We start from the raw sequence: 27,308 nt of genomic DNA on the forward strand, positions 1-27,308 counted from the left end.
TCCTCAAATCTGAACCTCTTTCCTCCATTTCCACCTTGCATCCATGTAGGGGAAGGTGAAAGCCATGTGGTAGTCACTTTATGGCAATAAATGCCTATTGTGCCACGCCGTCTAGCCACCGTGTCAGAACAAGATCTAGTGTACTCTTGTTTTTTTTAATGTGAATAATAATCGATATTTCTATCATGAATATATACAATGCATTGCTTAAATGTTAGAGGTAGGATAAAAAGATGCTTAACATGTCACACTTTAGCTCTCTTAAAGAGCTTGAAACAAAAATTGAGAATGTGATATTTTTTTCCAAAGCCTTCTCAAAAGCTCTGGGACTTATCTAACTATGCTACCAAAAAGAATATTTGTTTCAATCTTGACACTCTTAGCCATGCTCACCTAAATTTAGTTCTTCCAAATAGTTTTGATGGCGATGTCTCTAATGACATTCCACACTTTTGGTGACTCTTCATTGAATCTCCCTTTATCACCAAACACAGTTGTCTTCATCCTCACATTAGCATTTAGACCAACCACATCCACCAACCTTACCACCTTCTTCCAAATAGCTTGGGCCATCGTACAATAGGATTGTTGCCTTCACTCTTAGGCACATTGGCCACAAAGGTGCCACCTAATGAATTTGCGAATGTGGTCTTTGGTGCTAAGCTTCTTAGAGCAAATCTTCTAGAGCAAGGTATTAAGTTTGTTTGATGGGTTGTTCACCCAAATCCTTCTCACCCTAAGCCTAATACCTTCCAATGCTCTCTAGGAAGTGAGCCTTTCTACACAGATTACAACTCAACAAAGTTTTAGTTCCTAGTCTTGCTAGCAACATAGTCACTAGGGATGCTCCGCAACAATGGTATCTATGAGTTGCTTGTGAGAAGCTCGCTCAACATGAGGCCGCCTTCAAGTGCTCTTTCCCTCTCAACATTGGGTCCTATCTTGCTTCCATTAGCAAGCGTGCTAAAACTCACGGGACCTCTCTATGAACATTGGTTTATACTCCTAAAATATGTGAGGATGTGACGATACTATGCACATTTGTTTATACCTTAATATTTGAATCACTCTTAAACTTGAGCCCAAGCAAAAGCTAAGATGTGCTCCTAAGGATATTCTCTTGATCGTTCCTGCTGCGGAAGGAGATGGAAACCTCCCTGCGCTATAGCAAGGAACATAAGCAGCTCTACCTCCATGCCAAGGAGAGTTTCCTCATTGACAGTGCCTTCTTCCTTAAGGTATTTTGCTCGCTCTGTTTCTGTGTGTGGCTCTATGTGGAGAGAGAGAGAGAGAGAGCTACATCTTGAACTCGTAACGGCAAATCAGAATTGTCCCAACATATGCATTTGCAGCTGTAAGTTAAAGAATCGCATTAACCAACAACGCATCCACTTTTCATGCAATGCGTGGGGATAGACCTCGAAGCCACAGCAGCATTCGGGACTCATGGCCAGTTTCTCTGCATGAGAGCTTAATTCTGAGAAGATTCAGAATTTAGTTGATCCTACACCCATGAATGACGGTATGAATTTTGATACTCATCTTTTAGGCCCTTGACATTAATGACGGGAAACGGGCATAAAATCGAGCTAGGAGCTTCATCAAAACTTGCAAAACTTTCGATTGAGTAAAATAGTTTCTCCTCAGCTCAGCATTTTGAGTCAGTTCGTCAGCTATTCTCATTCGACTCGTTGGAAGGCAGGCGTGTGAGTCCTCTAATATCTCAAAGGTACTGCATCCCTTGGCATCTGGTACTGCAAAGGCATTACTTTACAGGGCCATTCAGATTCAGATTGGGCCAACAATATCGACATGAGGTGCTTACATGGAGGATATTGCTTCAGCCTTGGCTAAAGACTCATTTGTGCTCCAGCCTAAAGCAATCCACAATCATAGAATCTTCAGTAAAGATAGAGTACCGAGCTTTATAGGAGGTTACCTGGCAGCTATTGTATCTTCATAGGCTTCTTTAGGAGTAAGGGCATGTAAAGAAATGGTATGGCAAACATAGAAATGTAAATGTATCCAAAGACACGGACAACACAATCTATAGAATGCTGAATGCTAACGAATGAATAATGAGTGTGAAGATGATACAATTAGAAGGCCTTGAATCTTTGTCTCTCTAGGATCAGGGAAGAGGTGGTTGGAGTCAGTGTTGGAGTGTGTCATACTTGAACGGATCCTGAAAATGCAGAAAAACAACAATCTGATGAAGTTTGAGTGACAATGCAAATTGGCTGAAAATACAGAGTGATGGAGAAGATGATTGAGTCAGCAGCCGAATGTATCCAACAGGCAGGCAATCAGCAGGTTGGCTGTCGTGGCAGAAAAGGATAGGTGTAGCAGCTCCAAGAAGGCCTCTATCTGTGAGAACACACATCGGGAGAGTAGGCCACAGCAGAGGGAGATTTGGAGGGCTGGGCAGCCTGCTGACGCAGCAAACACAGCAACCTAGATCAGGTTGTCAGGCAGCTGATGGTGACGAATTGCTGAAGAAGAGTCTCAACTGGCAGGCGTCAGCTGAAACCTGAAAATGCTGTCGACAAATGGTGGGAAATCAGGTCACCTAGATGTGGAAGGACTGTAGGCAGCAGGGGCAGCACTCAAACGAGCTTCACAAACTGGCAATGTCCTGTAGAAAGGGTGTGGGCAGCAGTAGGCAAGGAGAAGGCTGAAGGTGTGCTTTGTTAGAATAAAAGATTGACGGGTGCACAAAACACAAGACTCCTATGTATAGAGGATTGGGGTGCATTTGTCCTACTGTAAAAAATAAGGCATTTGTTTTTGGTAATTTAGCAGTAATTACTTTTTGGGAGTGTTTTTAAGGAGACTAAATTTGTGGTTAATGCACCGTAATCATGTTTGAATGCAGACCCTAATATTAGTGGCTTAACACCATTCTAGCTTGAAAAGGACTGTGCTCAAGATGGTGTGCAATCACACCTTCATGCTGTTTTCATAATTGAAAGACCAAGGCATCGTTTGATGGGTGCATGTCAGCTACCCAAGTACCTACCAAGACTAGAGCAGAATGGATATCTAGCCCTACTTAAAAGGTCGTACTTTTTTTCCTTTTTTTTTTTTTCTTTGGATGGCTCTTAGTGACAATAGGGGGGAAATTCAAACATCGTCCATAAATAGAATTTGTGTTAAGGCATGCCTAGGGTGACGAGGTATAGCCAAGTTAAAAGCTGCCATAAATCTACCATAGTAGACTACCTCGCGAATATAATGGATCCAGGTCAACTGCTCCTTTGACAAGGTAAAAGACGAACATGCTTACAAAATGCAAGGAGTTTTCATCCTTGGATGGGCACTTGCAAATACAAGATTTTGATATCATTTCTTGTATTCATGTTGGTCATCTCTTGATTGTGAGTTTGCCAGAGTTTGATGGAGACAAAGGAGCTCTGATAGTCTTCAATGCATTTGCATTTCCATTTCCATGTCCAGCTTTGTTAGTCTATGTGTAGTTGTGTTCACACCTTTAGGGCTGATTGCATTTAAGTGTTGCCATGTGGTAGCGTAGCATGGTTGGCCAGTTTTGAGTGCCTAGATCAGGTTGTGTGATTTTTACCCTCACTGACTGTTGATTAGCTAGTTTCGGATGCATCAACTTTATATTGTTGCAGCCTCTTCAGTCTGCTATTATGAGCAGTTGCCAACACACCCTCGATCAGCCTGCTGTTCTTTCTTTCTTTCTTTGTTAGCCTGTTGCGGTGCCCCCATGGACACATACCAAGTGCATGTAGGGGTTGATCATGCCAGCTTTGTATTCAACATCCATTTTCAGATCAGTTCAATCCCATTCCTTCATTCTTTGCGTTTTTTTCTCGTCTCTCTTCCCTTCTCTCTCCATGTTTGTGATTCTCTTTCATTGTGCACTTACATGGTATCATTGATGATCAAGAGGAACTACAGCTGCCCCAAAGAGGAGACAACACCAAATTGTTGATTCATGGATCAGTTTTGCTGCATTTACAGCTCCTACCATGAAGGTGAAACACAACTTTTTAGGCGATGTTTTGGACTCCGGCCTTGACAAGTATTCTACAATTGGCTGTCACTTTCCTTTAACACTTATAGCAGTCCTTTTATTCATAGCCACTAAGGATGGGGGGTGGGGGATGTGGGATGGGGATGGGGATAAGGGAAGGTAAGGGACGGGGACCTAAAAATTATATGTTAGACATAATTGAAATAGTGTATAAAGAATTTAAACAAATATGATACCTTAGCTTGGAAACCCTTTATAAAATGCCACATAAAACAATACACGAGCCATGAAAGTTGAAACACAAGTGAATACTCAAATTGAAGACTAGAAGTGACAATGCCAAATGGTAACTGAGAGATATGACATAATGACTGAAGTCCAACGATAAGCACTAAACATTGACTACTTGGACCAAATGGTGAATGGGCACTAGGCTCTAGCCATGCAAATTATTTCTGAAAATTGCATTTAGAAGGCTGTCAAGTGGCAATCTTTCCTGTGTAAGCTAAGGGAAGGCTGGCTGAGTGGGGCTGGTCAAGGCTGATTCCAGCAATTGTTTGAACTGAGCAGGAGGAGAGAGTGCTGTAGCAGGCACTGACAGATCTAGGGCAATTCCAGCCAGCCAAGGAGGCTTCCAGAGCAGGTGACAGCTCCAAAGGGGTGGCCGACTGCTTTTGGACTAGGTGACATCATTTCTGGAGGTACTAGGCAAGTGGAGATAGTGGTAATTGCTGTCCTACAACAAGAGACAATGGGTTTGGCAACAAGTTGAAGATCTTCTTTTTCTTCAGCCTCCTCTTTTATCTACCAATCATCTCTCAGCAATTCTCAGCCTTTTCTAATGGAAGAAATTGCTGCTGAAACCCTAATTTACAGCAGCAATTAGGGTTTCTTAGCCACCTTGAGATTCGTGCGCATTCATTGAAGACCATGTACTTGGTGTAGCAGAGCTGAAGACAGAATTTGCAGCTGATCCAAGGTGTGAGTCCATTGTCCATTTATTGTGACTTGCATGCAAGATATTGAAAACCCAATTGTGCTCGGATGGAAGCTCAATCTGGTAGATTGCCTTATTTTGTCAGTTTGTCATCTCTTGGTTGTGAGCCCTAGTCAAAGTCAGATAGGAAGATTTGGAGCTCAGACTTTGTTCTCTCTCAATTTTGCGTGTTTCTTAGTTGTGCTGCCTGTTTGGATGGATGATTTCCATCCCCCTAGAGTGACTGCGATTTTTTCCTAGACTGGAGTAAATGTAATTGGGCTGCATTTACGGCATCGATTGCAGCAATTGGCCAGTTTTCTGCATTTATGGCTATTTATAGCCATGCTCAGTTGGCTTTCATTCATCTCTCTCTTTGTCGCACAGGTGCTCCGTTGGGTGCCTGCAGTCTACTCCGTCTCCATTGTGGATAGTAGGCGGAACAGTCTCTGCCTTTGTCACCATCATTGCCACTGTCTTTGTCACCGTCGAAGGTGCTGTCATCATTTATGCAGCCTGATTTGGTGCCGTCACTGACACCTTGAGCTACGTGCAAGGATTGATCAATCCCCATTGTACTCAGCTTTCTTTTTCGTTCAGTGTAGTTCATTCTTCTCTTCCTACTTTCTCTTCTTCTCTCCTTTTCTCTCCTTGTTTGTGATTCTCTTCCATTGTGCAATCTCACATGGTATCATTGCCTACTATTCACTGCTGTAAATACAAATTTTTAGGCGGGACATCCACAACTCTTCTTTTGTAAATTGTAGGTGTGGTTGATTTTTCCTCCGTCAGGCTCTTGTACAACAAAATGCAGCAGCCTTTGTGTGTTTGCAAGTTATACGAAGATGTGTGATCCCTAGCTCCAAGCCTTCCATAAAGGATCACATCAAATTGGAGGACATGAGGGGTGAGCTTGCATTCCTTGGGAGGACTACATCTTTGCAAGATATGACAATGATTCTCCTGACTTGGTTGCTATCTCCAAAGTTCGATGTGTTCTATACTAGCCTTCTTACATGGAGGATTGGAGAGAAACTTCTTTGGGAGGAGCTTGCCTTGCTACTCTTGGAGCATGATGAGCGGCTTAGAGAGACGAGTTAGCAGATCTAGCTCTAGGAAGGCTTTTATAGCAAGTTCAAGAGGAGGAAAGCAAAAGGTGAAACCAAAGGCAAAGAAACAAGATGATAAGAAAGAGAACACGAAGGATACTTAGAAGAAGCCCAAGTGCTCAATTGTGGGAAGAGCACATATCTAGAGGAGAAGTGTTTGTAGAAATACTCCCATTTGAAGCCCAAGTGCCCAATTGTGGGAAGGGCATACATCCGGAAGAGAAGTATTGGCAGAAATATCCCCATTTGAAGCCCAAGGAGGGGTCTAAGGAATCGAAGGCTATGCTAGCTACCACTAAGTCCGTTGTCTTTGCACGTGTTTGAGTAGGAGGATACCGATCTTGCTTCTTCCATCATAGAGAATCCTTGGCTCGTGGATAGTAGGGCTTCTTTCCACATGACCTATCGACAAGATTGACTTTAGGACATGAGTTCTAGAGGGTGGTCCGTCACCGTTGATAATAATTCATCTATACTCATTCATGGTGTGGGAACCATTTCCCTCTTGCTGGATCGGCAATATTCTTCCACCAGAGTTCTATATGTACGAGAATTGGGTTTTAACCTATCGTTTGTTCATGGACTTGCCCAACTGGGTACTCCAGTTGTTTTTACCGAGGATGTTCACGGTGTGGGAACCATTTCCCTCTTGCTGGATTGGCAACATTCTTCCACCAGAGTTCTATATGTACGAGAATTGGGTTTTAACCTATCGTTTGTTCATAGACTTGCCCAACTAGGTACTCCAATTGTTTTTACCGAGGATGCAATGACCGTTGAGGATGATTTTATAGGAGTGGTTCTTTGGACAAGTACATAGGAGGGTGGGCTTTATACTCTCATAGGCCTTGCTGCATGAACTTCCCATGAGCTAGAACTCCTTTGGAATGCTTGATATGGGCACCTCAACTTTGATGCTATTGAGTAGGCTTCTTGAAACAAGATGGAGGGACTTTCCGATCTCCCTCCTATTCACACTCTATGCCTTGTTAAGCTAAATAATCATTTGACTTTCGTTAAACGGCCTCAAAACTCAAGTTAATTAATGAATTGTGTAACAAACCTTTTGTATATCAACTGTTACAAAGACATATTGGCTCAACGATTTCAAATTAATTTGATGCTCATGTATTTTGAAAGGTGATTTGAATTATTTAAGTGTTTCAAAATATGATTAAATGTTTATTTTTCTATTTAAGGGTGGTCAATGGCCAGAACACCCTCTGATTGTACTTGGGTTATCATTTACTTGGGTCATCATTGACGAGATGCCCAAGAGAAATTAAAAGTTTAGTCGAGCGGTGAGATTGACTAGAAAGCTCAGATGACTAAGACTTTTTCATTTAGATAGTCACATTGACTAGAAGCCCAGATAACGATGGTTTTAGAAAGTGAAATTGGATGCTCATGTGTTGGGTGTAAAGGCCCTTTTGCTACTCTTGTGCATATATTTATTTGTACATGTGAACACACCCTTGTGGGTGTAAGTGTACCGTACCGTAAGTATAAATACATTCTTTTATTCTTTGTGTGTACCACATTGGTACACACCCATCTCAAATCTCCACTCTGTGCACTCTCTATTGCTGAATACACCTCCTTTGATGTGCACACTACATGAGTATTACTCGCACCCTTCAAATTGGTATTAGAGCTGCAGCAAGAGTGTGCGCGCTTCTCGAGGATTGTACGGGTCATTCTTTGCATGCGTGCGAGTAGACAGGTAAGTTGTCACTTTAGCTGCAGGTGGATTTAGGCAGGTGATAGGGTAGATCGGGACCAGCACGCGACAGTTAAGCGGTACCAGGGACATGCTGAAGGCACCAAGCATAGGTTGTCGGCATTAGTCGCAGGGCATGAACAAGTTTGCGACGACTAGGCGTAGGCCACGAACAACACGCGACTGCAAGTGACTGCTCCTGCAACAACTGCAGCACGTTCATCAGTTTTTATTCATCACTTTTTTACTTTATTATTTTCTACAATCTGCCCCTTGCTCATTGACAGGGGTTCGTGCACATAAGCACAGTGCTCAGATCTGTGCAGATTTATGCCTGAAAATTTGGGGCTTTTCCTAGATTTGATGCTGGTCATGTATAATAGTGACATCTGACCCAGAAATTGCAGACATTGTGCGCATTTGCTTTGGAAAATTTGGGGCTTTTCCTATACAAGTGAAAATTGTTCAGCTGAGCCAATTTCACTGTAATTTGTGCACATTTGGACCCCGAAATTTGGGAGTTTTGTAGAATTTGTGAAATTTTTGCAATATTTCCCCGTATTAGACACTCAAGATGATGTATTAATGCAATTGGGGCAGATTTATTGCAAAAATTTTGGGGCTTTTCACATTGGTGATGCATTTTGAGCCAATTTGTGCTTTGACAATGAAATTACAGCAGATTCACTGCTGAGTGGGAGAAATTTGGACTTGGGATGTATCAATTGTTGTAAAAGGGCAGCTTCTCTTGGTATATGTATTGCTGAATGCTCATTATGCTGTGAAACAGCGGTACATACAGCACTTGGGTTATTGCATTTGGGCGTTACGATGGTGTATTATTGAAGTGGGAGCTGTCATTTATATATATGCATTAGATATGATTCATGTACATGCTGTAATCAGCTCTTGGGACTGAAATTGCACCAAAATATCTGCTTCTTGGACACCTTTGGAAGTTCAAGTGTGTGTACTTGCTGTTATATTCAGCAACCTTGCTATTGGCTGAAAGTATTCAGCATTTTATTCCAGCTTTTTATTGTTGAAGATGGCTGGTAGTGCATCTACATCTGACACAAAGAATCTTTTTGAGATTTGTAAATTTGATGGCAATGGCTTTGATCTTTGGAAAGATTGTATGTAGGATACACTCTTTCTAAAGGATTGTGATGATGCTTTGGCAAAACATAAGCTTGTTGCTTTGTCAGATGAGGATTGGGAATGGACACCATACACTTGACTCTTGAAAATTGTCAGGAATTGATTCTTCATGAGTTTAGGTATGTACCTGGCATTAAAAAGAGCTTGCTTTCTGTTGGATAGCTAGACATCAGGGGTTACTTCACTATCTTTGGTGGTGGAATGTGGAAGATATAGAAAGGATCTATGCTAGTCACTAGAGGTGGTAAAAAGGGGACTCTTTATTTTCTTCACTGCAAGACACTTCTTGGAAAGGTTGTTATAGTTGTAGAAGTGAAGTGACACATGGAGTTATGGCACAATCATCTTGGACACATGAGCCAAAAGGGTTTACAGGTATTGTCTTTACTTGGAAGAGTTGATGTGAAAAACTCAAAGCTTGACTTTTGTGATGACTATGTTTTGGGAAAATGTGTAAAGAACTCATACTCTCATGGAGCCTCTAGAAAGGCATGTATTTTCGATTTAGTCTATTTTGATGTATGTACCATGCCCATAAAAACTCATAGTGGTTTCTGTTATTTTGTGTCTTTTCTTGATTACCATTCTAGAAAGCTATGGGTTTACTTGCTTAAGCAGAAAAGCGAGACATTGGACGCCTTTAAAAGGTTTCATGCATTTGTTAGTACTGAAAAGGGTTTAAAATTAAAATGCATAAGAACAGACAATGGGGGAGAGTATATATTTAAAGAATTCAATAAGTTTTGTGATATCAATGGGATTAAACGGGAGCTTACAACTCCTTATCTAATCTCTTGTAATCGTTTTGGAAAGAGACATTTAAAACCGCGGTGCATATTTACAACCGATCTCCACATCGTGCACTTGAAAGTGGCATCCTTGAAGAGGTTTGTTCTGGCAAATCTACTTCATATGATCACTTAAGGGTCTTTGGCTGTGAATGCTATGTACATGTACTTGCTGAGAGTAGAACCAAGCTTGATATGAAATCCCACAGAGGTATCTTCATGGGTTATGGAGATGAAGGTGAAATGGGTTATAGAGTTTGGGTTCCAAGCATGAAAAAGGTACTACGCAATCGAGATGTGGTATTTAATGAGTCAAAGCTGTTGAAAAATACCACATCTAGTGATTTAGACAAAAAGAAAGTGAAATGTCAGCATGATCAGTTATCAGCCACACTGAAAATTCAGCTCCATTTGATGCTGGTTATGATAATCAGTGTATCATCATTGAGCTAGATGACAATGGGCAGCAAAGAGATGCTGAAAATCAGCTTGGGCAATAAAATCAGCACATTGAAAATGAATTACAGTAGCCTGAAAATGTATTACAACAACCTGAACATATAGTTCAGCCACCAAGTAATGAGGTCATTTACATTCCTTTGGATATGGATCCATTGCCTGATTACATAGATTATTGGGTGAGAAGGTCTACACGTGTCAGGAGATCTATACAGAGGTTTGATCCCTCTTTGGACTACATTTTACTCAGAGATGAGAGAAAGCCTCTCACATATAAAGATACATTATCATGCGAGTTAAAGAAAAAGTGGGAGGTAGCTATGCAGGAAGAAATGAAATCTTTGTATTAGAATGATACTTGGGATTTGGTTTCATTGCCCAAAGATAGGAAAGCTATTTCTAACAAATGGATCTATAAAATCAAAAGTGTGGATGGCAAACCCAAATACAAAGCCAGGCTTGTGGCTAAGGGTTATACAAAAAAAGAGGGGATTGACTTTCAAGAAGTCTTTTTACCTCTTGTCAAAATGACCACTCTTCGGGTTTTGTTTGCTATTGTAGCATCTATGGATCTTGAACTTGATCAGATGGATGTTAGAACTGCATTCTTGCATGGTGATTTAGAAGAGGAGTTGTACATGAAACAATCAGAGGGCTTTGTTATGCTAGAAAAGGAGCACTTGGTGTGTAGGCTTAAGAGAAGCTTGTATAGTTTAAAACAGGCTCCTAGACAAGGATATAAAAAATTTGATGCCTTCATGCTCTCACATGGGTTTAAAAGGATGGATCCAAAAAAAGTCAAGGCTATTGTAGAATGGCCAAAATTGACTAGTGTTCATGAAGTTTGAAGTTTCTCGGGATTATGCTCTTATCACAGGAGATTCATTACTTGCAATGGTTGCTGGACCATTGCATGATTTAACTAAGAAAACAGTGGCATTCTGGTGGACAAAACTAGAGAAGGAAGCCTTTAAAGCTCTGAAGTTCTATATCAGCTAAGGACCTATTTTGATTATATCTAATTTGTCGAAACCTTTCATGTGGAATGTGATGCTTTAGGAGACTGCATTGGTATAATCTTAAACTAGGAAGGGCATGCAGTTGCTTATGCAAGTAGAAGGTTGCAAAATGTAGAAAAGAATGATATTACCTATGAAAATGAGTTTATGGTGATTATTCAAGCTTTAAAAGATTGGAGACACTATCTTTTATGTGGAGAATTTCTCATCAAGACGGATCATGACAGTTTGAGACATTTTCTCAGCCAATCAAAGATTTTTGAAAAGCATATTCGATTGGCTAATTATTTAGCTTAGTTTAACTTTTAAATACTACATATTCTTGGGAAGAAAAACAAGATAGCTGATGCCTTGTCAATAAAACCTCAGATTTATGCTATGTCCATGTTTTATCATACAGATTTCACTAGTATGAGGGACATGTATGCTTTTGATGAATATTTTAAAATCATCTGTGAGAGTTTAGAACTTGGAAAAAGAGCAAACTCTTATGTTATCAAAGATGGATTTGTTTTGATGGATAATAAGTTATGTGTTACTAAAGATTTCATGTGCAATGAGCCTTTCTTCTCGGATAGGGTGGTAAATAACTTAATTAAATATTAATTATAGCAAGTATAAAAATCACATAAACTAAAAATGTACACTTTACCACTTTAATAATCTTAGACATTGGACACCCTATCGGCCCCAAAATTGGTGCCCCTTGGGATATTTCTTTATTTTATATTGCAAATGGAAGGAGTACAACTAAGATTCATTGATCTCCTCTGCTAATCCAAGTGCCTCTTGTTGTCAAAATTGACCAACAAGCTCTAAATCAATTTACCCCTTGATTTGCTTGGGGATTGGCCTTCACCTTGAAAGACAAACTCAATCCCAAATTTGATATTGGCTGGTTCGCCTCTTGAATCTCCCTAAAATTCCTCAATTTGAGCTGCTAGAATTCAAGTCCTAGGTCCTTAATTTTGAGCACACACCCGATGTGGTTGTCGAACCCTTGTTTTTGCTGTAAATTAAGATTTATAGCAGAGATTGACTGAAATCTCTTTCTCTAATGGCTCAAATTGTTGGAAAATGCTAAGATAACTTAAGAGATGGTTGGGGGATGAGAGAGAATGCTGTAGAGAGAGAAATTTTGGAGTTTCATCACTAGAAACATTGAATAACTGCTGTTGCTCTGCTCAAACAGCCATGGAAGCTATTAGCTACAACTTGGGATCACCCGAAAGATCGTTGCTCCATCCTATATGTTGTCATTTGTACTAGAAAGACCTTGTGCTGCTATCACTTGCTCTTGGAGGGCTCTAAACTGCTGTCACATGCTGTAGGACTGATTCTTAGTGGCTGCAAATCACATTAGCAGCCTCTCCTTGTACTTTGACAGTCTCCTTCTCTCCCACAATGTTTGGAATAGACTCCACCAGCCCCTAAAAACGTTTTTTCCACTTCCATGGGCAAGTTTTGCCAAGTGATAGTCTTCTAATCCCATTTTCTAGCATTATCTAGCTTATTAAATTAATTTTTAGAATATTACTTTTGAAAATTAATCTAATAATTATTCTAGTGCTCAAAAAATTAATTTCACCAACCAATAATTAAATTGGCTAGGCCAATTTGTCTTCCAAGTATCCTCGAGCAGTTATTAGCCCTTAGATCGGCATTAATCAATTATGGCTCTAACTTGAAAGCATCAAGGTAAAGCTACAACAACTGAGGATGGTCTGCCAAGCCATCCTCCATCCATTTGGCATCCATTGGTAAATAATTGTGAAATTTCACTTAGTACCTTCTGGAAACCTTATCCCTTATCTTCCTCTCTTTGCGTGCCAAAATCTGCTATGATTTTCAGCTTTATTTTGAGGTTTACTCTTTTTCTCAGCCTTGGCCTCAGTGACGTGTGGCTTGGCATCACATCTTGGAATCCTACATCCTTTCCATGCAGCAATGTGTCAGCTGTAGTAGCAGTTTCTATAAGTTGAGACATGTTGGAAACAGTGGACTTAATGCAAAAATCCCGAATATTCTTTGGCAATCCACAAATATACTTCTCTACTTGCTCATGGAGGGTACTGTGCGATAAGAAGTATCTGGCAGCAATGCATCCCAAAACTTCTTGTGCACCATAGAAAGGCGCAAACTTCACACTTTGGCCATCTTCATCATAGTCCTTCGGTAGACCTATGGGAGTCATCATAAATAGGCTGCTGCAAAAAGGGTGCATTTGCAATATTTACATGATAACCAACACTATCAAATGCTCCTACATGACCGGCACCAAATCCTTTTGCTCCAACAATCCCTAGTGATGTAGATACATATCCTTATGGCTCGCTTTGTGCCCCAGGCATCATACCTAAGCTGCCGTACATGGGATTAGGCATTCCACTTGCATTACCCAGATACATTGGGTGTTGTGAGCCATGCATTGGCTGTTGCATACTATAGTAATTTGAGCCATACATCCCCATATGCGGTGCCTGTCCAACCATAGCATGAAAAATGGTACCACCACCAAAGTATCCTTGCTGTCCGATGCTTGCATGTGCATAATTACCTTGCTGCCCGTGTTCCCATGGATTGGCACTACCAAGTTGGCCATGCATTTGCACTTGTTGCTCCATGGTTACCAACTATTTGTGCTCATCAGGCATTTTGGGCTCTTCTAAAGAAGGGTTAGGCATTTCCTTCGGTTCTTGTGGTTGTCTCGAAGCTGTAGAAGGTATCTTCTTCTCTTTGCCTTTACCGTCCTTCCTTGGGGCATTCACGAATCGAGAAAATCGGGAATCCTTTGCCAATTCAACAAAAAGATATGCTATTATGTGCATTCGATCCTTGAAGCCAATATCGAATTCTTCAGCCCTTGTTGGCCATCAACCTCTTTATGAATTGAAGTGCCAACATTTGGGTCATTTCCCACATTTTCAGCTTGCTGTCCAAGCTAAGAACCATCCCAACATTAGTCATTGCATTTTCCCCTTCACCACGTGACTGGCCAAGGAGTGATGCATCCTCTCCACTTGATCCCATATCACCATGTGAAGACATTCTTATCGTAATTCATTGTTGAGAGTAATTTCACTACTAATGCAATAGTCCCAAGCTGCAATCAAGTTCCATGGGCCCACCAATTTGAAGGATTTGATTGTATCCTAGCAATGGGACCATGCAACTGGCCTTTCTTTTGCTGTGCTAAGAAATGTACTTAGTAACTTAAACAGCCCCAAAACATGCTTATTTTAGGCTTATTTTAGCCAAAACCCTAAAATGGGGAGCGGATCGAGAGAGTTAAGTGGGAGAGGATCTAAAACCCTAATTTTCTATAAATTGGCAGCCAGCCCTTCACTCTTCCCTCAATCTCGTTTTTGCAAATTTCAGGTGTTTCAACTTGCTGCCCACACCCTGTTCGAGGAGGACATCTTCTTCGAAGCTGTCCATTGCTGTCTCCATCAGTTGGCGTATGATTTTCAGCCCCCTTCACGCAGTTTGGAGCTGATTTCAGTGAGGTGATTGCTGTTCCTGTGCAGACCTGTTGCGGTACAGCCTGCCACGTCATCACAGTCCTGCTGCCTACGTTTTCAATCTTTCTCTTGCAAGCTGTCCTGCTTGCATTTTTAGTCTTTTTCTCACCTGTTGTCTACGTTTTTAGTCTTTTTATCTCCTTAGACTATCGTGCTTGCGTTTTTAGTCTTTCTCTCTCCTACAGGTTATCTTGCCTACGTTTTTAGTCTTTCTTTCACCTACTGCCTATGTTTTTAGTCTTTCTCTCTCCTCATTGCTGTTTGCGTCAGATCCAGCTTCTCACTGCTACGTTTGCTGGTGTTCAACATCTGGAGGTTGCCTTGCTGCGATTCAGGATTTGTTCGGAGTATGACACACTCTTCAACTCATTACCCTTGCCCTGATTCTTGAGATGCAGGAGTTCGAGGTTTAGTATTCATTCATTGCATAGTGTGTTTGCTGCATGAGCATCGTATTATTAAGTAGTTATATCACTTCGTTTATTCATTGTCTTTGAGTTACCCTAATTCTAATTGTGTTCTTTTTTCAGTATGTGCTTTGTCGTACGGTTTCTGTTTATGTTTTTGTGTTAGGGTATTTCTTAACATGGTATTAGAGCTTGATATTCTCTGAGAAACCTAGAGCTTTGATCTAAAAGCTCTACATAAAAAGCAAGAACAATAGTAGGTTCAAATGACTTCGAACACAACAATACCGATTTAGTCTCCAAGACCAACTATGCTGAGAACCGAGCAAGAGTGGGTTGATTAGCTTGCTCCACAAAGTTTCGACATGGGGGATGACACTTTTGATTACGTGGAAGAACAACTAGGCAAGCTGACCTTTGAAGAATATAAACTGATCATAGCTCATAGATGAAAGAAGATTGAGCTTGATCGAAGGATTGCCCTTTAAGAAAATCTCCTAAATGAAGGTATGCATGAATTTCTCTCTTCAGATTTTGTGCGTAAGTCTGATGATATTGTAGGGTCATCGAGACCTCCATCAGGGATGGGGCCCCCTATTGGAAAACAAGACCGGAAGTATGTTCATTTATTTCATCCACTTCCATCCACTCCGATGCAAGGTACGTTAGATTCATCTTTTGTGCCTTCTTCTTTTACTTCTTTTGCTTTGTAATATTTTGGTAAAGATCACGTGGAAGAAAGAGTAGAGTCTGTTGACTACAGAAAAGATCCTCTTGAGGACCAATTCTTGTATGTTAACACAGTTCATAGGGATTATAAGAAAGAGCGAGGTATCTCTTCTTCTAATCTTCCTTCTTTTCAATCTACTTCACGAAATCAGAATGAATTTGGTGTTTCTTTTTCTTTATTGCATGGTGCATCATCATCTTTACATTTTCATTTCCAATCATTAAATGATAAAAATATACAAAATGCATCTGCACCTTATACATCTCATTTTCAAAACCCACCAATTCCACCACATTCATCCGCTGTATCTCCACTTCCATTCATACCATTTACTTTTCCATTTCAAACACCTTATGTTGCACTGTACATCACATCGGGGGGTTATGGAAACATAGGCACATCCTTTAGGACCTCATTCTTATCCTGCCGGGTGATGTTCCACCTACTTCATACACACTTTCGGGATCATTGCAGCCTGGGTATCCCCCCAATCTCTTCCGCGTGTAGATCAATTGACTCCATAGTTTGCCTCCATGGCTTTTCCTAGTGGACCTTCTGGTCATAGTGTTGTGCCCCAGCCTCACTTTGGACAGGGCTTCCATGTCCCAATGGCTTCACATACACCGGCACCTTATGGAAACATTCATGTTCCAGTGTCTCCGCTTCAATCGGCACTCATTAGACACTCACAATCTACTTCTGCCTACCTATTTTTTTCCCCTCTTTCTTCTTCTTATTAGACATATCCACCTCCACCATCTTACCCTTCACAATCTTATCTCCCACATCCATATTACCCTATCTACTCGACACCTCATGGTTCTAGCTCGTCTTCTGCCAAGCATGCATTTAATGGCAATACTCGTTTTAACGGGTCAAACTTTACTACTTGGTTGAACCTGATGAGACATGTTCTTGACTCCCAAAACCTATGGGATCTTGTATAGGGGTTGAAACCCCAACCCGATCTCGCACTTGTTTTATACGAGATTGTCCACTCATGGAAGGCTAGCAATGCCTCCGCTATTGTTGAGCTGATGCAGGGCTTAATGCCTGAGTTTCATTCTCAGCTTCAGCATTTTGACTTAGCGTCAGAGCGATGGGCACACTTGACTGACCGCTATACGGCTCAGGATGGGACCCGTCGTATTAATCTTGACCATGAGCTTCAACTTTTCAAAATCACTGACTAGGATGACTTAAAAGTCAAGTTGGCTGAGTTTCGGTATCTCCTCGATGAATTCTCCACTATGGGGACTTCTAAGTCCTCTGACGATTAGGTCACATTGTTCCTAAACAAACTCCCTAGGAAATACTTCAATTTTGTGAAAGGCATGATTTCAAAACCTACCATGCCTATATTCTATGAATTTGAGTGCCAGCTGTTGCGTTACGTATGATTGTTCAATCAGTTTCATATGAATTCCTCTTCAGAGGGGGCTCTTGTTGCTTATTCTTAGAAAGGGCAACAAGGGAAGGGAAAATAAAACCAAACCTCCACTTAAAATCAAAATCAAAATCAAAAGCAAAATCAATCCGAGGAATCATAAGGAATATCCCAATCTCTCAAACTTGGGTGGTAGAATGTACCTAAGAAGAATATGTATTGTTAACATTGTCAAAAGGCTGGCCATTTTGACGACGAGTGTTGATCAAAGGCACGAGGCACAACACCAAAATCTAAGTCTCAGACCCCTACCCCTTAGTTGGGCAACCCCCTGTAGGGGAGGCAGGGTGATGGCAAGGGGCAGTTTAAAGGTCAGATTCACATTGCCACCGCACAGCCATCTCAGTCGACAACGTTCTCAACTCCAGAGGGCTTGTTTGACTGGTCTGCAGAGGCCCACATCATCTCCATAGAGACATCAGATATGAGTCTCGTCCATATCTGTGAGTTGCCTCCCGACACGGTTATTGAGAGGCTCGCTTGACACAGCCAAGCACTTCAGCTCCTGTTTGGATTGTGGACAGTGGAGCTACACATCCCATGACTCCTATAGAGGACATATTTCGTACCCGAGCCCCTGCAGCAGGGTGGGTCTGCGTGGGAAACAACTCCTCGGTCAAGATTCATGCACAGGGTTGCGTTAATTTTGCCATTGATAAGGGTCCGGATTTGGCTACGCTAGACAATGTATATCATGTCCCTCAGCTTGGGGTAAACTTGTTATTTGTTCAGTAGCTTTGCTGGTTGGGGCGAGCGGTTTTTTTACAGTGACCGTAGTTGAGATGCTTGACTCTCTAATTGGTCTAGTAATTGCTCGCGGTGAGGCACAGTCTAATGGCCTATACCACATGATACACTTTCTGATTGAGGTTCCTTGTATTAAAATTACAAGATCTCTCTCGACAGATAGGGACGAACAAGTTACAAGATAGTAGTAGACCTCGTACTAGGAGATTACAATGTGACAAGACAACAGGAGTATAATGGAAGATAAGACAAGACTAGATACTATGACTAGACAAGAACTAGAATTGGAACTCGAAGTTACTTACTTGGAGGTCTCGACTCCTTGAGCTCCCAAGACTAGTATTGAAGAGCTCTATGGTGAGCCCCTCCTTTTATAGGTGTTGGAGGGTGGCTAAAAATATTCTAGAATGTTCCATGATGACATCATCGATGATGTAGGCAATGTCATGGCATATCTTCTAGAAGGTTCTACGATGACATCATTGATGATGCATGCGATGGCATGGCATATCTTCTAGAAGGTTCTATGATGACATGACAAGCGTGGGTTTACATGGTTGGCTCCAGGATGTCGTGTTAATGGTGTGTTCACATGGGGTGTGGATTCATATGGCATGAGTAAGAATTAATCCATACACTTGATCATGGCATGTCCATGATAGAGGTCTCCTAGTTCCATTGCTTCTAGGCTTTAGCCACTACATAGAGCCTACAAACATTGAACCTCTCTCCTATTTTCGCTTAGGATATCTCGGATACGACTCTCTTTATGAGTTGTCGCATTGACAGATGGTTAAGGGCCTTCCACACTTCAAGTTGTCTTGAGATATGTGTAATGCTTGTCAACTTGAGAAGTAGTACCGTATTTCATTCTCTCAACAATCCACACATAGAGTTGAGGTGCTTGCTAGGTTGATTCATATTGATCTTTGTGGGCCGACATCTACCGTTGCCTTGAACATGTAGTGCTTCTTTTTGGTAGTGGATGATCATTCTAGATACATGTGGGTGTATTTTCTCAAGCATAAGTTTGACGCATTTACATATTTCTTTGCTTGGGTGTTTAAAACCAGCCTTCCTTCTTGGAATGGGTGGTGATAACCTGATTTAAGAGTTAATTACAGCAATAAATAAATGCACATAAAATGAAATACACACTTTACCATAACATTCTTGGACAATAGACTCCCTGTTGGCCCCAAAACTGGCGCCCCTTGCGGTATTTCTTTAGCTTTCATTCAATTGGAAGGAGTACAACTTGGGATCCTTCAATCTCCTCTTGCTAACCAATTGCTCTTGCTGTCATAAATGACCAGCAAGCCTTTTGGGTCATTTGCCCCTTGATTCACCGAGGACTTCTTCTCCAATTTAACCCTTGGCTGGCCTAATGCTGCCCCAAATCAATTCTGGATGGGTTGGCTCCTGAAATCCCTTGATAATCTTCAATTAACAGCTGTTGATTTCAGTCCCTTGAGTTTTCAATCTCTAGCACGGATCCCAAGGTAGCTACTAAACCCTAATTTCTGTTGTAAATTAGGGTTTACTGCAGAAATTACAGATCAGCCTACCAAAAATGGTTGAGATCTCCTCCGAATGACTGAGAATTGCTGAGAATGGCTGAGCATAGGTTGAAGGAGATGAGAGAATGCTATAGAGAGAGAAAATTTTGAGATTTGTCGCGAAGAACTTATCAAAATCAGTTGTTGCCCTGCTGTACCAGCCCCAAACGGATGCACCAATAACAATAGGAGCATCATAGGCTATGATCTTCAGGAGAAAGTACATCAGCAGCAATTGCCAGCTTCCCAAGGTTAAGAATATGCAATGTCCATCACCAATATGGTCTCCAATGGCTGGGAAATGGCCCCAAAAGCTGGCAGCAACAATCCAACACCTCTTTCCAACAGCTCCAAAATGAAAAAACGAGATTTCCCTCTTCCTTCAGCCCTATTTAACCTTTCCCCCACTTGCATTGGAAAGTTTTGCCAAGTGGCAGCTTTCTTAATCCATTTTCAGCAATTTCCAGCCATTTAATTAATTTTCAGGATTAATTAATTTTGAAAATTAATTCAACCCTTAATCCATGCCCAAAAAATTGACCTTGCCCATCCAAAAATTAATTGGCTAGGCCATTTGCAACCCAAAGTGGTCCCATGTATTAATTGACCCTTGGACATGTATTAATCCATTAATTAATGCCTAGGCCCTAGTGTCACCACTGACACTTAATGGCCAATAATGGTCCTAGGGGCAAACTGATACAAAAATTCACCTAGAATCTAACAAGTGTAACTTGTTACAACTTTTGCCTTTGACACCCATCTTTTTTACAGGGTCCTTCGGCTTCAACTGTGAAAAAGTAACTTGCACCTCATATGTGCAACACATGTGGATCTTTTAATTGCACATTTGATTAATCCTTTAATCAAATGTCAATTAAACATAAGCAAAGCATCCCATCAAGCCACGAACACAAGCGGGAGTGCGAAAGCTGAATGGTTTTCACGTCTGCATGACAGTGTTACTAGTTTTCGGAGTTTCTGTAGGAGCATGACATCTCTCGCTAGCTTACCTCTACCAACCTCCCCTTTTAGAATGGAGTCGTAGAGCATAGGAACTGGTCCATCTTGAATATGACACGCTCTATGCTATCCATAGTAGAGCTCCTTGAGCACCTTTGGGTTGAGGTTGCTAACACTTTGGCGTACATTCTCAATTGGTGCTTGATTGTAGTTGTTTCTCAAAGGACTCTGTATAGGAGGCATTTTTCAGCTCTCAGCTTGTCGTTTTTTACTTTAGAGTCATTGGAAGTTGTATGTACACGCATACCCTGATGATAAAATCGCCTCGAGCTAATCTCTTGATTTTTGTAGGTTACTTCTTCAAAGCAAAGGCCTATCATTTGTTTGATCCTTGGACAAACAAGGTAATCGTTATTAGGAGAGATGTAGTTTTTGATGAGAGGGATATTGTGTAGACTTTTGCATCAGACTCGGAGCAGCTTCCTCAACATTTTCCATCGGAGATAGTGCCTTCTGAGTTGGGTCTACTACCTGCTCCTAATATGATGGAATTTCTCTAGGAGTTTGGTATGGCCAATTGCTAGCCTATTTCTTGCCCCATGGACCCTGAGTCCAAGCTTTTGGTAGCTGGAGCTCCCCTTATAGATGCTACCCGTTATAGGTGTCTTGTTGGCTCTCTCATTCGGCTTATACACACTTTGTGAGATGTTTTTTTTGTTGTGGCATTGTTGTCTTCTTTTATGAAGACTCCCATTTAAGAGCATTGGAGAGCGGTCTTGTGCGTTCTTCATTATTTACAGGGGACTCGATCCTATGGGATTATACATGAGGAGGGGGGGTTACTCTCTTTGGTTGGAGTGATTTTGACTGGGTAGGTGATGTGGATTTGCAACCGTCTACTACAGGTTATGCTTTCTCCCTTGGATCGGGAGTTATCTCATGGAGTAGGAAGAAGCAACCTATTGTGGCCCTTTCTTCTACTAGAGCTAGAGTATTGTGCATTATATTCTACCGCTATGGAGGTGGTTTGGCTTTGCCGCATGTTGGTGGAGATTGGCTTTCTTCAGCTTGGACATATAGAGCTACTTGTCAACAACCGGAGTGCTCTAGCTCTGGCAAAGAACTTTGTGTTGCATGCTCGCACACGAAGCACATCAAGGTTCAATATCACGATGTTCGAGAGCGGATGGTGGATTCCAAGTTAGCAGTGGCCTATTGTCGCGAAGGCTTCTATGCTTCATTACATGAGGTTGTTGGGTCTTTAGACACTCCCAGGATGTGAGAGGGGATGTTAGCTTGCCTACATTAGTCATGTCAGTGTGCCATCTCTTGGTTGTGAGCTCCTATTAGAGTTTGACGGAGACATAGGAGCTTTGGCAGTTTAGGTGCATTTTCTTTATTTGTTGGCTTCTTGTGTGCATGCCTAGGCCAATTTTTGCTTTCTATAGTCTATTGCCTACACTTGCTAGACATTGTCATTGTCATCTGGGATTTTTTTGGGGCTCCTTTATTTTTCTGGCATTTTTTCTCTTCAGTGACCAACATTTATTGCTGGTTGGTCAGCTTTTATGGCCCTCACAGGAGCAGGTTGGCCAATCTTTCGGTGTTTTGGCTATTTATAGCCGCACCCCCTAGTTGCCAGACACACACACTCTTCAATCTTCAGTCTTCCGTTTGCATGTGCATACTCTGACACTTTGACTCTTCATGCTAGGTGTCATCAGCCTGATTTGGTGCCCTCATTGACACATTGGGCTATGTGCAGGGACTGATCAGTCCATCCCCATTGTATCAGCATTTTTTTTCAATCAGTGCAGTATTCTTTCTTCATCTTTTGCTTCCTCTTTTTCTCTCTCTTTGCTTCTCTTTGTGTTCATGTTTCTCTTCTGTTGTGCACTCTCATAGTGTTTGCTGCTGTAAACCCTCAATAGGTTGCTGAAATTGACCAAAATGAGGTCCACTTTGTTGAAATAAAGGCAACAAACTGTCATACATGTCCACAGGCCCCACATTGGGCTGATTTTTACAGCCTATGAAGGGCTAATCAACATGTTCAGCGAATACCAAATTTCTACTAACAAAAATCTTGTTGGTGGAGGGTTGTTACAAGTGGTACCCTTTACTTTAGGCACTATAACCAATAAAAATGCATTTGATAGCCTTGTCTTCGAGTTTATGTCTTTGTGGTTGTGACACCAAAGCATATGGCAAACAACGAAAGACGTGAATATGTGACACCATTGGTTTCTAGCGATTCCAAGTCTCATAAGGCGTACATTCAGCCAATGCTTTAATTGGGCTATGATTCAGCACATACACTGCACACATGATAGCATCAATTCAAAACTTTGGGGGCAGCTTATTGTGTGATAGCATACAACGTTTCATTTCCATCAAAATGGGTGTTGGTGATGAGGAAATATATAGAGGTATATGCTTGGTGTTGCAATAGAGGTACAACCATAGAGACGGCCATACGAGTTGTTGCATAGTGGATCCAAAATCAGCCGCTCTCCAATGAAGGAAAATGGGAAGTATGCACATATGCATAGAGATTTTGATCCTTGGATGGGTTCTTTCCATGAAACATTGATCATGAATAGAAGGATTATACTGACATTGGATTAAGAAAGTATATTCCTTGTGATTGACGAGGTTGATGGTGTTGTTGGTGATAGTAAGACCAAAATTCTCCTCAATGTCAAGGGAAATCAGCACAAACAGGCAAACAGGCCTGAAAAGGTTGTCTTCGATGCAAAACAACCAAAGAAGATGATTTGAGGCAAAAGATCCAAATTTTGGCAGCCCTAAGGTGAAGAAACGTGAACACAATGTCAGGAGAGGTGGCTCAAATGTTGAGGAGGTGAAATTGGGCAAAATTCCCAATTCTTTTGGCTAATTGAAGATGAAGTTGCAAAAATTATAAAGAACTTTTACCCAATGTCGCCTGATAGTTCAATCAAATGTTGAATTGAGCCTTGAATGTGATGAATTTGAGAAATTTGCAATAGCCCCAAAAGATATCAGGAAATTGAAGAGAAGTTTGTAGAAATTTTTATTCAAACAGTACTTGATGTTGTGTCAAACACCAAATTAGGTCTCAAATTGGACGAATTCAGCCAAATCAATAAAAGTCCCAGATTTGTCAATGAGATCGAAGGAAAATTGGAGGCATATGGCAAAAATTCCCAAAATTAACGATGACCAGTGTTGAACTTCAGCAAGTCGATGAAGATATTCTTCAAATTGATGAAGCCCCAAAGTTTTCTTAAAATTGGTTGGATCTGATGAAAATCCCCAATTTTTTCCCATATTGTTCTTGGAAAGGGGTGGCATGGCAACAGGGGGACCTGGTGCTGTTTTGATGTTGAAGCTTGTCAGTCAGTTGCATGAATTGAAGGTGTGGTGTGGCAAAAAGGGAAGATGGAGTGTGTTGACTGATGCAGAATCCAAGGTGGTGACTGGACTGCAGATGTGGCACTGTTGGCAGGTGAACACGACAAGTAGTGGGTTGTCAGGGTTGGATTTGCAGATGTTGCAGCCAAAGTCAGAGCACGATCAAGTTGGCTCAAGGCAGTGCAGAAGGTGACAACAGTGGGCCATGGCTGAATGGCAGGGAATCTAGTGCAGATGGAAGTGTTCTTGATGATGGTGCTGAAAGGCGACAGTAACGGTGAAGCTGGTTGCTGGAGTGAGTGGCGGCGACAATGGCAGGTATGGTAACGTGCAACTGTCAGGACTACTTGTTGAAGTCGATGAAAGCTAGCATGACGGCAATGGCTTTGAGCGGCAGCCAACAAGGTGTGGCACTCAGTGGCAATGGCTATGTTGGAGGTGGTTACAAATGATGGAGATGGTTGAAACCCTGCTGATACCACTATTGACCCAGGTTTGAAGTAATTGAGAGAGAGAGAGAGAGAGAAGGGGGGGGGCGGGGGGCACTTGATTGGTTAAGTTGACCGCATGTTGACCAGGTGGTCTTGAGTTCAATTCCTACATCCGCGGGGTCATTTCAAATAGGAATATAAAAAGGGAGATTTGAACCCGGGTCAGCGGGTTAATAAAGCCAGTGGCTTACCACTAGGGTAGCCACACAGAGAGAGAGAGAGAGAGAGAGAGAGAGAGAGAGAGAGAGAGAGAGAATACTTGATCACAAATGGAAGCCAATGTATTAATGAATGAATGAAAGTATAGCTCGCAAGACTAGTGATCACAATGAATAATGCCACAATATGCTAGGGTTGCACAAAGTGTCCTTTTACAGGAAAACTATCCTAAATCAGCTTAACCATCATAAGAAACACTACACCTAGTGACACTCGAGTCCTAGATGACTAGGGTTAACAACTGTTGTGACGGTTTAAGCACACTTAATCGTAGTGGGAGAAATTGAAACTTTGGAAAGGTAGTTATTATGACCCCACAATCCAAAAAGTAGTCTCCCCCATGAGCACCAAAGCAGATGGAATTGACTGCTGAAGTATTATTGCTGAGACAAATGGTCCCCCTTGAAGTGTGAAGCCAAGGAAATACCCTCTTCTTGGCTATAGAGGGTGTATAGAAGCACTTTGGAAAGCCCGTGGTCTCTGATGGTCTGCAAAAAGTTGGAAGTTGAGCTATGGGGTTCCTTGCAAGAACACAATTTTTTGGAATGTCTATAGGAAGTGCAGCAGTATTAGGCGATTGTTGGGCTGATCTGATGAAAATGCCAGCCTTTTGTTGTTGGAGGATGCACCTGGGTGCTACTGCAGAAATTGCATTAGTCGATGGTTTCAAGTGAAAGTGGAGCAAAACCTAAAATACCAGGGCTGACCTGGAAATAGCCATGATGCAGCTGTTGCTGAGCTGTTCTGAACATATACCGGTTGTTTTCTCTCTGATCTGCTCCCTTATTTGACATGTCGTTGAACCTGACTGAGGCATGATCATAAATCTTTATGAATCTTTGATTGGGACCTAATTTGGTTTGTGCATCAAGCCCTCCAGCGGCTGCCCTTATGTGCCTACCCAGGCTGTTGTGGCCAGCACATTTGATTTGGTGGCCATGCTATCCAGCAGGCTCCTTTCTTCTGCACTGTCCTAGCTCATAAGGTGGGTTTTATTTACTGTTGGAGAGGGGGCATTGATTGTGGTAGGAAACTAAAACGTTGCATCGCTCATGGGGTATGTTCAGTGATGTGTGAAGGGTTTTTCTTGACAGGTGCATGGAAGGCTCAATACTCACACTGGAGATGTAGGTGGCACTGCACAACTGAAGAGGAGGTTTTTCCCTCATGTAAGCACAGTCAATTATGCATGTTCCAATATACTTGGCCCTAGGAGCAATTTCTGCTTAGTTAAACGCTTGGTAACTATTTCTTTCTTTTTTCTTCAGCTGCTCACAAACTTAGATGTTGGAGCTAAATATGACACACATGCAAGGGAATTCTCTTATGATATCCAAGCAAAAAGGTCTCTACCAGTGACGAAGACTGGCACACTAAGCGTGGATATTAAGGGGGGTTATAATTTCACTCCTGGATCTAAAGTTGTAAGCAGTTTTCTCCCCTTGGCATCAGTCTTTGTTCTTTAACAATTTGCAGTTGATCTCTATAGCTTGTTTTGTAATGGAAAAAAGTAAGGACATCTTTGTTTTCTCTCTTAGAGTCTTATGGGTTTTGCATATTGAGCAGGGGAAGCCAAGGGGAGTGGTAGAGTTAGATTACAAAATCCTCAACTTTACAGAAGATCAAGATTTGAGGCTTAGAATCGGATATAATCCTTTTCGGCAGGTATGATCATTTCCATCCACACACACACACACACACACACACTCTCTCTCTCTCTCTCTCCCCCCTTTCAATCACAAGCACCCAATTCTAGGTGTATATTTGTTACAACCCATTTGTAAAAGCTTTTTCTTGTTTCTAGAGGCCATATCTACAAGTTCGAGAAAACAATTGGACCCTCAATGCAGGCTTTGATGGGGATTGGAGCATTATTTATGATTTATAGCCCTACTAGGAAGATGCAAGCCACCCTTGTTCATTTTCAATACTAAAGTTTGCTTATGTGTGATCATTTATATACTAGATAGGGACTCCTCTCTTGTTTTCAATGGCTGTAGTTGTATCAATTTCTGGTAATATAGCCTTGAATTGTTTGGGCTTTAGAGTTGAACACTGTAACTGTGACATCAAAGACAGTTTAACCACTACAGTCATGTCGCATAGTTTTGAAGGCAATTGAAATTAATTTTGAGGCCAATACCCTCAAAGTTGGAGCATCTTTTAGTGAGGTGTTTTATTTGTATGCTTTGAAGGGAACGATTCCTGTGAGTATGATATAAATACCCTCCTTTGAAGTTTTTGGTCTTTTTATAACAATACTTTTTTGAAATATGAGCATTAGATTTAATGATCCATTTATGAAACAAATGTCGCTAATTGTACATCTCTGGAGTATCTATACAAGGGTGCACAAGAGTCTACTCAACCATTGCCTTGAAGGAATAACCAATGAAAACACACACACACACACACACACACACACACACACACACACACACAAGGGTTGTAAACAAGTTGTTGCCTTTCTCTTATGGTACACCAACAAGCTTGGATATATGCCTTAAACATTCTAGGTCCAAAAATCTTTCTAAATCTCCAATTCTTTCTAACAAAGCAGCATTCAAACACAACTTCAACAAAATGAACATCAAAG

At 41.4% G+C, this 27,308-nt stretch overlaps 1 protein-coding gene across 1 annotated transcript; it reads left to right on the forward strand.

Annotated features, from left to right (window-relative positions):
• Nucleotides 1–1,070: 1,070 nt before the first annotated feature.
• On the forward strand, nucleotides 1,071–26,757 carry LOC148011634 (outer envelope pore protein 21, chloroplastic-like). The gene is made up of 5 exons (XM_087670471.1): nucleotides 1,071–1,238; nucleotides 25,807–25,881; nucleotides 25,981–26,136; nucleotides 26,279–26,377; nucleotides 26,517–26,757. Exons 1-5 carry the CDS (start codon nucleotides 1,146–1,148, stop codon nucleotides 26,598–26,600), a joined length of 507 nt encoding a protein of 168 aa, XP_087526597.1. The 5' UTR covers nucleotides 1,071–1,145; the 3' UTR covers nucleotides 26,601–26,757.
• The last annotated feature ends 551 nt before the right edge of the window (nucleotides 26,758–27,308 follow it).

Source organism: Lygodium microphyllum, chromosome 28, assembly GCF_053477565.2.
Source record: "Lygodium microphyllum isolate KBCC chromosome 28, Lygodium_microphyllum_v1.1.10, whole genome shotgun sequence".
In the NCBI taxonomy this organism is placed as follows: domain Eukaryota; kingdom Viridiplantae; phylum Streptophyta; class Polypodiopsida; order Schizaeales; family Lygodiaceae; genus Lygodium; species Lygodium microphyllum.

Bases quoted from the DNA above. Each gene is read 5' to 3' on its own strand.
- LOC148011634 (XM_087670471.1), top strand. From the start codon at position 1,146: ATGGAAACCTCCCTGCGCTATAGCAAGGAACATAAGCAGCTCTACCTC. The intron at 1,239-25,806 runs GTATTTTGCTCG...TTTTCTTGACAG, and splicing joins ACAGTGCCTTCTTCCTTAAG to GTGCATGGAAGGCTCAATAC. The intron at 25,882-25,980 runs GTAAGCACAGTC...TTTTTTCTTCAG, and splicing joins AGAGGAGGTTTTTCCCTCAT to CTGCTCACAAACTTAGATGT.